The sequence below is a fragment of the Convolutriloba macropyga genome, chromosome 3 (genome assembly GCF_964194025.1).
Source record: "Convolutriloba macropyga chromosome 3, txConMacr16.3, whole genome shotgun sequence".
Lineage (NCBI taxonomy): Eukaryota > Metazoa > Xenacoelomorpha > Acoela > Convolutidae > Convolutriloba > Convolutriloba macropyga.
This window is the reverse complement of record NC_134470.1, coordinates 7545687-7557410: the sequence shown is the minus strand read 5'-3', so window position 1 is coordinate 7557410 and position 11724 is coordinate 7545687. Positions and strand designations below refer to the sequence as shown.

Sequence of the window (11724 nt, the reverse complement as noted above, 5' to 3'; positions counted from 1 at the left end):
TGTCAGCTAGATTATTCAAGCATATCATAAATAATGGAACAAGAATGTTTTCTCACGTCTTTGAAAATTTTTCTCACGAGCCATTAAGTGTGGAAAGATGAAATATGTGTTTGTTCGACAAGAACTAGATAAAAGTCTCTTTAAACATTTGTATTTCAGGCTTTTGAGATGTTGCTGTCAAACAGGTGTCTAGCTTAATATAGGAAAGCTAACGACATTTGTATCGTATTTTGATTAAAATGTGGCGAATTTTCTAACGCACAATTCATCACAATCTCAGATCGTGTACACATAATCCTTTGTAAAAGATACTTTAAAAAACTCATCTTTCATGCAGCGTTTCGTGTTGTAATCTAACATTGCTGGAACCACAAACTTCGAAATGTTTGATTTGATTTCCACATCAAAATGAGAAGCAAGCATTGGTTTGACATCTGCTTCTACCGTCAAAAAATGTTAGTGACATAGCAAAAGAAACTGAGGCCATATAGAGGTAAAACATACCAGTGGATTCCACTCGAGCCCAGACAGACACAGAAGGGGTCCTCACTAAATATTCAATTTTCCTTGATTTCATACAAGGTCATATATGATCCCCGGTAATCATACAAGGTCATATATGATTTGTATGATTTCCCGGTAATCATACAAGTTTCCTACAAAAATAAAAATAGATGTAAACCATTCTAGTCGTAACAGCTATAACGCTCAATCAGTAAAAAATACACCAAAGTCACCCAACGATGAATTCTTGAGTTTCATTTTTCCCGGTAATCATACAAGGTCATATATGATTTGTATGATTTCCCGGTAATCATGCAAATTTCATTAAAAAAAAATTAGTTGTAAACGAATAAATGACTGCAATCGTAACAACTATAACGCTCGTTTAATAAAAAACACACCAGAGTCACTCAATAGATGAGTTCTTGAGTTTTATTTTTCCCGGTTATCATAAAAGGTCGTATATGATTTGTATGATTTCCCGGTAATCATTCAAGTTCCATACAAAATGCAAGTTAGTTGTAAACTACTCAAACAGTAGCAGCAATAACTCTCAATCAGTATAGTATTACTAGGAAATCATGTATTTTATTTCCTGGCAATCCTAGCAGAGACAATCAATAATCCTTGCACGATTACTAAGAAACCATAATGAGTCTTTTTGATTATCGTGAACTCATATCTGATTTCCTGGCAATCGTACAAGGATCATATGTGGTCCTCGTATGGTTACAAGGAAATCATACATGATTTCCTGGTAATCATACAAGGATCATATATGATTTCCTGGAAATCATACAAGGATCATATATGATTTCTCTAATTTCATACAACTTTCATCAATCATTTATCGTGGTTTTTGAGTGCTCCTGAACACTTCTTCTGTTTTTTTTCTTAAAAGTCACATTAGGATTTTGTATGATTTCCTTGATTTCAAGCAATGATCATATATGATTTCTTAGGTTCCATACAAGGATCGTACTAGGAAATACGTTCTGATTTGTATGACATCATATATGATCCTTGTAGGATTACCGGGAAAGGTCGACCCGGGTAAATATTTAATACCCTACTGAATTGAAAATTTTTTCTGGAATTGAGTTTTTCAAATACGTTATTGAAGGCAGAAATGATATGAAAGTTTCTGTTCTGAACCGTGAGCTCCCTTTGATGGACTGAACTCATAAGAGAATATGCTCTTTGAGTTAACCGGTCTTTAAAACTGCACTTTTATCTTTAATATTTTTCGGCGTCCGTCTTGTAAGATCTTGTAAGGTTCTTGGAAGATAGGCGTCCGGATCTTGCATCTTGCAAGATAAGCGTCATTTGCAAGAATCCTGCAAGATCTTGTATGATTAGCGTCGGGGTTTGTTTAGGGAAATAGTTATTGAAGAGTTCGTTGCTAACAGAGCAAATATGAAAAAAGAAAGTATAAAATTAGAAACTAGTGGAGAAAAGCTGCAAAAACAAAGTGATTGTCTCCCTGTATTAGCTACCAAATCATATCGTCAAACAAATAGCTTAAAAATGAATGGATCAGTGGCTGAAAAAACAATTGGGTTATTATATTTTTTTGGAATTATTGTGAAATATTCAAAAAAAAATCAAGCGCCTAAACAGCATTTGCGAACATTTTTATTTTCGAACTTTGTTCTTGGATAACTTTTTGGCCAGGCGAATTCAGAATAGCAACTCTTGTTGTTTTTTTGGATCAGAACATCTTTGATGAATAATCTTGCATCTGTGAGGTTTTGAACGTAGAACCGAGGACACCGACGATATCTTAAATTTAAAACCGAAAATACCAGCAGTCTCTTACGTTTAAATACCGAACATGCTGAATCGTCTAAAACCGAGTAACCTGAATCCCTCTTGTGTCCGAAAAGGACAATATCGAATCTCTCTTGCCTTGGAAACGACGGTACCGAATATAACGAAGCGGTCATGTTAAAACGGAGGATAGCGATGTTATCTTACATCGCTTATATTCCGTATTCTTAACTAGCATCCTCTCTTATACGCTTTTATAGCATTCTCTTTTATTTGCGCTGCTATATCTATATATACGAGTAGTTGCAATCGAGTTTCAATCAACCACTACCAAAATTAAATTGAGGATCTTATTTTTCGTAACTCCAAAAGAGGTGCGCCTCTAAACCTGCAAGGTGCTGGATCTGTTATCGAATAGTTTGCATAACTGGCAACTAGTGTTGTTTATTTCTTATTGGGGCGTTGGGGGGGGGGGGGGGGGGGTGTTACCGATATTTCTTTATCAGTTGCATTTTATTTAATTGATATCAAATTGCGGATCTGAAAACGAACTTGAGCTACCCTTTAACGCTGAAGTCAAGAATCTTGGTTAGGAAACTTTGCTTTCGACAAACAAACGAAAACAGCATTGTTATATTGTTATCAATTGATAAAGTAGATAAGCCATATTAGTTCCTGTTTCAAAACAACTTAACAAAGAATTTTCGTTTGCAGTCATTACGATAACTTTGCTAAAGAAATTTTAGTTGTTAACTAAGTTATAATTGAATTTTGCACTTTCTAAAAGTTCTGCTTTCTAACAAACTAAGTATAATTTAAAGAACTTTCCATTTTTGAAAAAAAGACCTTCCCAAATTTAAACTTGAGTAATTTTGCAAGAAACAAAGCGTAATTGTTACATACCAAAATGCCTGAAAACATTAAACAAGTTCCAGTAATCGATTTCTCGATTTTTTCGAAAAACGTGAAAGAAACCGACTTTGAGTGTGAGATTGTGAAAAGAATGAGCAAAGATATAATTGATGCTTTCAAATCGACCGGGTTTCTGTACATAAAGAATACGGTTCTGAAGAGAGAGGAAGTGGAAAGAGTGAACAACGCTGCTAGAAATTTCTTCAGGCAGGCAAATGAGCAGAAGGAGAAGTTTTCACGCGGAATCTACAACGGAGGTCAGCATGGATGGACAGGATACAAGGTTTAATCATAACCATTACAATAGGCAAACTTTCGCGAACATTAAATTATCAATTTTTCGAGCAAATTCACAAAAATGTTTAACTGTATCTTCATCGGGGGGGGGGGGGGGGGGCGAGTCAGAAATGGTAAAATTTAACTGACTTTTGATCGCTTCTTAAATCACCAATAAAAGTGTAGTTTTTCGCGTAACCATTTTTTGGGGGGGGGGGGGGGGTTGCAAACGTTCTCTAACTACTAAGGTGGTCTGGCTAAACAGAGCAGATTCAAATATCGGTGTCATTGTCTGTTTAGAAAGAGTCTTTGGACCCTAGCAAGCCTGGAGATCTCAAGGAATCCTTCAACGTCATCCTGTCAGAAGTCAGATCAGACAATCTAGAGTGGCCCAGTAATGACTTCCAAGTGGAGATGACAAACTGCTGCGAGAAACTCAAAATGATTGCATTGAGATTCCTCACATTGCTCGCGATCGGTTAGTCTGACTTTGTTTTTTCCTGGGAAAAGACGGAAATAATTTTAGGTTTTTCTGTTGTTATAAAACAAGTTAGTATGTAAAAAGTAGCTCATTATGCTGCAACGGTCCGATTTCTCCAGTAAATTTACTCGAGTTTGTCGCACTATTTTCCGCAACCATGCTTAAAAATCTACACTCCTTGCGACAGTTGTCCACGCCTTCACTGTTGCCCGCGGTTACTAACCGGGATAATTAATAGATTATCAATTAGACCGAAATGGAAGCAAACCTAATAGGCGATTAACTTCAGAAAAATCCCCCCGCATTACTAATTCTCAACTAGGAAAACAATTAGCAGTTTTGAACACATACCAAAATCAGTGCTCACATGAACAATTATACCTTTGATTAAGTATCAATTAATTAATAATTATATTCGAGTAGTAAGGATTTAAGCCAACTGAAGGCCCAACATCGTGGAAGCGGGCTACGTTTATGGAATACTTCAGGAAAGTCCACATAACTTATTGGGTGGGGGATACCTTATATGACCATTAAGCTGGTTGTTGCAAAAACATTTTTAATAGCTTATTTCTTGGTAAAATAAAGCGTGGAAATGCTTAAATTATTGCGTAGAAATGTTGGGAATGGAAAATTTGCTATCAACTGTCGAAAACCTCAGGTGGGAATTTGGATCTATCCTGCTATTTTGCCCCCCCCCCCGAAGTTTTTTTGATGGCCCCAACATACAAATGATGTGTTGCTATATATAATATACCACTTTAAACAAAAAGCAGGTGCGCCTGAAGAACTTAAATTAGAATTCAGAGAGTATTCACAATAAACTTGAAAAAAAATTGGATCTTTCCCGTTTGTGCCTCCCCTCAGTTGGTTAAGCCCTCCTCAGTTACAAAACACATGCTGTTACATAGTAAACGTACTTTAATCTGCTTTTTTACCCCTGTTTCATTGTTTCTGCTGACAGAATGTTTACCCCTGTTTCTGCTTTTTTACTCCTGTTTACCCCTCTATCAATTTGACCCGAATTTAGTCTTTTATTTGATGGGTACTATTAAATAATCAGTAAAATAATCTTCTGACCAATCCTCAGCGGCCCGTAGGAATTGATATGAAACTATCACAACCTAACATGCGACTAAGTTATCCGCTTAATTATGAGAAAAAACCTTGTAAAGTCGACTGCTAATTTGCGGAGTGAAATGAGAGAGGGGTGAAATGATAGAGGGGTGACATCATAAATTGTTCAAATATGCAAAGTTAAACGAATCTTAAGAATATGATGTTCACGTTTTTATAAATATGCTTATCGTTCTTTCTGAAATCTAAAACGCTTGGGCTTTTTTGACAAGATTCTGGGCTTTTTGATTTGTAGTGTGATGATAAAGTAATTTGGCATTGGTTAGTTTGGTAATTTATTTTCCAGGGCACCTCTGAACTTTGACTATAAATCTGAAAGCGCATATAAGCGATAACTTTAAACCACAAAATTAGCATTACCGCTAGATGCGATGAAAAAATAATTCATTGCATCAAGCGGTGAAAAAAAATAATTCACCGCTACCGAGAACGCGGTGAACAAAAATAATTTACCGCAATTCACCGCATTCACTGCAAAAAGATGTAAAAAACACGCGGTGAAAATTATTTTTTTTCACCACATTTTACCACGTTTCTTACGAAAATTCACCGTCAAACCCCCACCCGGGTGTACCCCGCCCCCACACCCACCCACAGCACGTTATGCATGTGTTAGGCGCCCCTGTTAAAAAAACACGTGCCATTACATAGTAAATCACTATGTAAAAACATGGCATGTGTTTCTGATGGGCGCAAATAATATGCACTCCTTAGGCATTCTGAGGCACAAACAGAAAAGATCTATGCACCCACTAACCCTTTCACAAACGGAAAAATCTTTTTTTTTTGGTTTCAGGCTTGGATTTGAAGCCAGACTTCTTCACGCAGTACTACTCTGGAATTGGAGAGCGTATCAATATAACAGCCATGAGGTGCAACTACTACCCTCCCCTCTCCCACTCAGAGGTCAAGCAGGTCAAGCAAGGTCAAACAAGATGTGGTGAACACAGTGATTACGGGTAAAAATAATAGTGATATTATTTTTGCTTTCTAGATTGTCAGACGCATGTATCGATGACTAGCATTCTTCTTTTCACTCACAAAGCGTAATTTCGAATCACCTCCAATAAAAAAATTGGGATCTATTCTGTTTCCCCCCCCCCAGCTTATTTGGCATAAACTTTTTATGACCCCCAGGCGCACGTGCTATTTTCTTACATAGTATCGTGCTATATAGCAGCATATAATTTGTAGCTGGGGGTCATAAAAACACTGGGGGGGGGGGTTGCGAAACAGAATAGATCCAAAAATTGGTTATTAGTTATGTTCGTGGTTTTGAATTATAGAAATAAAACCGATAGCCGTTGGGAGAATCATAAGTAAAAATTACTCAAGTGCGAGAACCAGAAAGTGACAGAACTTAGCCAACTAGTTCGTGATAATTTAAGTTTTCTTTTCAGAGAAAAAGGAATTGTCAATTAAAAGTTAAATTGATTTAAAAAAACGAACGTTTTCTAACAATGCGTTCATCGTCAGGTTTAAAAATCAAATAAAATTATTTACAAATTATTTAACTTGTCTTTGACTCTAATTCAAAGAAATTAGTTAAAACAACGACGAATTTTTGAAATTATTTACAGTTAAAATCACATTTACAACATTTTATTTACACTTATTACGCTAAAATTAATTCGATCTTTATACCGGAGTTTTAAAAATCCCGGATGTATTGTTTTCAATTTCCTGAAAAGGAGTTTTTACTTTAAGTTTTTTTTGCCTTCATCACGTTTTCGTTTTATTCGTACAGCTTACGTCACTCTAACTATCAAAGTCACTCTAGCGCAGAGCCGCCTGCCTAACTTTGCTTGAAACGAGCATTTTGCAAGTTTTAAATTGCTGGAAGTTTGAGTATCTGATGAAACTGTATTTAGGAAAATCTGGCGCTCTATAATCTGGCGGTTTTTAATCTTATTTTTATTAGTTGTAATGGATGGCTCCCAATTTTTGGGCTACTTTTTGGGCTCTTCTTACGTATGAACTAATTTGTTTACAGTTGTTTACGCAAAAAACTGTTCACACAGATCGCGAGTTAACGGGTCAGAAAAATCAAATATCGTTGTCAAAAACGGAAGAAAATCTTGTTTTTTTGTTAGTGGTGAAATTTCATCTCGCATTTGATAATTATTTGCACCGACTTGAGACAAGATTTTTTGGGACCATCAGTATCCTTAATTCCTTCTCATTTTGTTCAGAATTTATTTCGGAAATGATTCTTCTAAATGGAGTGACTGGTATTTTCGACTCTTTATTCTAAGTACATCTAAGTATTTATTTAGATGCTATTTGGATGGAATTAGAAAATTTAAAAAAAATTGTGGTTTTTTGCCCCCCCTCGGTGAACTTTGTCATTGTTTCAGAACAACTATTTCATAGACAATTCGCTGGATTTAGTCGAATTGTGGAAAAAGGGAAAAGCTGAAATCATTTGATTACTTGTTTTGTTTACCCATACCATTCCATATAAACAATTGCGGTGAAAAAAAAACAAAGAAATTCGTCAGCCCAAAAGTTCTAAAAGACTGAAATGTGAACTCAAAATGAACTAAAATTTAATTTGCGTTTTCTTTTAATTTATTTTAAAAACGTTAGCTAAATCGCCTCTGGTAGTTAACTTGCATATGACCTTGAACTGCTGAACTAATTATTGTTCCGACCCTCTTGAGGGGGGAGGAACTATATACTCAACTGGGTTTTTTTTTGTTCCGTGAATTTTCGCCGCTCGATATATTCATCGTAGAGAGTTGAGACTGGTATCATTAGAAAGCTCGTCCAGCGTAGAATATAGAATTAAAAAGATTTTTTTAATTTTCGTTTTCTACAGGGAGTTATCGAGGCTTAAACTTCTGAGAAAAGAAGAGTGAATTCACGTTGTTTTTATTCACATTTTCCGGAATTTTTGCCTAAATTTTCGTCAATTTTGCTAAAATTTGTTATAATTTTTAAGAATAGTGTCGTTGATTTTATTTTTGAAGACGAACAAGCATTTTTGATTGTTTTGATTTAATTTTTTGGTCAAAAAATCTGGATAAACATTTCAAAATTTAGCCTTTTTCATCAACAACAGCACGAAATAAGCTACTTTAGTCCACTTTGATTAAATTTGCCTACAGTGCACCCCCAAACAACACTCATACAATCTTTGTAGACTCAGAGGGGGGCTATTTCTACTTCAGAGTCCGCAGAGAGTGCCTTGTAGTTAAAACTTTGCCGTTTTTTGCTAACTTTACTCGTTGATTATCAAAAATGCAAAATTTATTTTGAGTTTCAACTCAGAAATTATCTATATCTACATCATTCGAAAAATCAATTGTTCTTAACGGACAATAAGTATTAACAGGGGTAGTTTTGGGCCATTCTTGGACTGTTACAATCCAAAAAAAATCGGGTTGTAATCAGTCGGTCTTTTTTTTTAAAAAAAAAGACTTTTTTTTTTAATAATAAAGAACAGAACAAATCAAATCAAAGCTCAGGAGTGATAGGTCCAACCAATTCGCTTGGGAAACAGCTCCAGGCTAATGCATTTAGTTTTTTAATTGAAAGTTTTTGGTCGTTTCTTTTTTAAAAATAATTGACTTTTCAATAAATAATGGCTTAATTAACTTTTCCTCTATTTTTTTCTTAATTTGTTCAACTTCCAGCTTAGTGTCAGCAAAAAAAAAACTGCTTCTTCTTTCTACTGAGTTAACATTTATTCTCGGTTGCAGTTTTGAGCCTGAAATTATTGTTTTCTGGCTTTGATACTACAAGATTTTAGATTTTTGTTTGTTTTGATATTTGCCAGTTTTTCACGTTTTCTAATTTTGTCACATTATCACATTATTGACAGTTCTCATGTCACCTTATTAGCATTCAAATTAAAACACAATTGAACATATTAAAATCCGGAAAGGTACAAATTATCGTTTTAATGGCCTCGACGCCTCTTTCTTGAAGAAATCAATTGAATTTTTTAATTTTGTCTTAACTGTCATTTATACTTTGTCGTTTCGGTCGTATGAAACTTCCTGTATAGTGATAGCTTTCATTGGCTTTTCATGGAAGAATAGAAAAACCGATATTCTGATATTAGCAGATAGCTGATGGCTTTTATGACTTTCAAACCCATCGTTCTCCAAAATTAAAAAAAAACTTTTTTAACTTCGCAATTTTGTTCTTTTTATGTTTCTTTTTGTTACCTAATCTCGTTAGTTGATTACAGGTCAAATATTACATTTTGGGTGTCAAGGGAAGAAAAGGAATTGGTGTCCCAAAATCTTTTTTTAAAGATTTTGTTATGACCTTACTGGCTTCGACACCGCTTTTTCACAAAAAAAATTAAATTAATTTGATTTTTGTCATATTTGACGTTCTTTTTGTAGATGCAAGAAATATTCTGGATAATTACAGGTCTCCAGGGTTTCCTTTTCATGAATAAACGACGATATTTAAATAGCACTTTTTGTAATTAATGCCTTTCATGACATTGAATGTAATTTTGTTTCGAAAAAAAAATTAAAAGTATTACATACTTTAGCACTTCGCTTTTTTGTCTACTTGTTACCTAGTCTTACTAATGAATGGCCACGTACTACATTATAGCTGTTTGAAGAAGGCGCAATCAAATATATTTTGAGTGCCAAAATTTGGCTTGACGGTTTTGACAGCGTTTTCTGGCAAGTTTTAATTGAAATTTTGTTTGTTCTTTGTTGTTCTTTTTAGCCGCTCTAAAAAATGAATAAGGTCAGGTCCTAATGCCCTTCTATGGAAGCAGTGGTTATCGCAAATTTGTGGTGATATTAATTTATTCCTAATGGTATTTAATACTTTGAAGTTAATTGTTTCAAAAAAATAAGTTAATTTTTTTTACTTTTCTGTTTTTGTTCTTTTTTGTATAATTGTTACCAAACCTTTTTATGGACTGGTCGCATATGTTTTCTGGTGATTTATAAGTTATTTTTGTTTAGTTTCAGGTTTATCTGACGGTATGTTGACTTTGTTATTAAATTTAGTTTTTAAGAGGGACATAAATTTTTTGATATAATTAATGTTTGTTGTTGTTGTTTGATTTTGCTGTTCGTTTTGACTCGCTTTCTTAATATTGACATATTACAGCAATCTAATGCATCAATTTTAACTCCACTGAGTTATTTGTTTTGGAGGTTATCTTATCGTTCATACAGAATTTTTTGAAAAAGACTTGGGCTTTTTTGGGATTCGCAAAAAATAATTTTTGGGTTTTTCTATCTGTTCCTCATTTGGTAGACAATTATGCCAAAATTGTGGATGGGCGGGGTCGGAACCTTATGTGCCATTGCACATTACCGAGCCGCCTTGTTTATTCTGAAAATCGATCAAATTAGTGGTTCCTATACTTTTCCTCATTTCTTCTGTTTTTGTAATAGGGTGACGGCATTTCCTTTCCGGGCGCTGTAGAAGTTTTTATGCGCTGTCCCTTTAGTTCAAAATGCCTAGAATTTGTCTCGAATTAAATGATCGTTTATTCTCCCACGGTCCTCATCTACTAAATAATAGTGTGTAGAAATTATTTGGAGCCCTTAATATTAGATTCTCTGTAGCACTATTAGTTTTCCAGAAAAAAAGTTGTTATAGCACGTTTTGAATCGAAATCTCAGTAAACACCCCCCCCCCCGCGGATCACCAAAACTTAGTCCCTCAATAGGATATAAGTCCACAATCGGGTTATATACGTTCTAGTCGCAGTAAACTGTGGTCTGTAGTCCAATCTTGGTTTCATAAACATTTTCAGTAAACTCTTTCGTACGTGATTATTTGAAGGAAAAACTGTAACCAAACTATTGTTTTCAGCACAATCACCCTTTTGATCTCCGAGGACATTTCCGGACTGCAGGTGAAGAACCGAGATGGGAAATACGTGAACCTTTCCAAAGCTGAAGACGCCAGCTACATTTTGGTCAATCTGGGTGACCTCATGCAACGATGGACTAATGATGAACTCACATCTGCCAAACATCGCGTCATTTTTGACAAAGATTTCGGAGACGTTGAAGGAATTCCCGAAAGACAGTCGATTGCCTACTTCGTGTTTCCGAATGACGAAACTGTGATTGAGCCCTACGATAAAGACCCCAAGTATGAACCAGTGACATCTATTCAGTACTTGATGAAAAAATTGAGCGCTATATACTAAACAATTCAACTTCGATAATGATTTTTTTCATAGCAATTAAAGAAGTTCATTCTAATTGAGGCCTAGTTATTAAAAACGATTGACCGATAATAAGATATTACTTTGGATCGAATATAGAACGCGTCTTAGAGTTTGATGTCAACCGAAAGCGCGGTCCTTGTGTCTGGGTCCGCAATAAGCGGCGTCATCGACTTCGACTACCTTTAAAAACTTCAGATTTGTGTCGAACAGAGACAAAGCCGGCAACTTTACAATTACAGCATGTCAAAATCCGTAACTTAGCTGATAATGTAGTTAGAGTTTTCCTTATTTTTCCAGCTTTGCACTGCCCAGGGGTTTATATGCCACAAAAAGTACATGTAAACGGTACTTCAGCTATAATAACGTTGTAAGACTTTTCATAAAGTCGAGTCTTTTAAACTTTTTAGAATTTCGAGAGAATTTAAGAGTTCATTAAAAAAATGAAATTGCTTCTTTTCGCCTCCCGAACAGAATT

At 35.1% G+C, this 11724-nt stretch overlaps 1 protein-coding gene across 1 annotated transcript; it reads left to right on the top strand.

The window, feature by feature from the left end:
• The first annotated feature begins 2995 nt into the window (after window positions 1–2995).
• Window positions 2996–11249, top strand: LOC142336825 (uncharacterized). The gene is made up of 4 exons (XM_075385766.1): window positions 2996–3469; window positions 3763–3940; window positions 5877–6039; window positions 10886–11249. Exons 1-4 carry the CDS (start codon window positions 3182–3184, stop codon window positions 11226–11228), a joined length of 972 nt encoding a protein of 323 aa, XP_075241881.1. The 5' UTR covers window positions 2996–3181; the 3' UTR covers window positions 11229–11249.
• The last annotated feature ends 475 nt before the right edge of the window (window positions 11250–11724 follow it).

Excerpts from the sequence above, each read along its gene's own strand:
- LOC142336825 (XM_075385766.1), top strand. The coding sequence starts at position 3,182 with ATGCCTGAAAACATTAAACAAGTTCCAGTAATCGATTTCTCGATTTTT. Across the intron at positions 3,470-3,762 it reads ATGGATGGACAGGATACAAG|AAAGAGTCTTTGGACCCTAG; the intron begins GTTTAATCATAA and ends TTGTCTGTTTAG. Across the intron at positions 3,941-5,876 it reads CCTCACATTGCTCGCGATCG|GCTTGGATTTGAAGCCAGAC; the intron begins GTTAGTCTGACT and ends TTTTGGTTTCAG.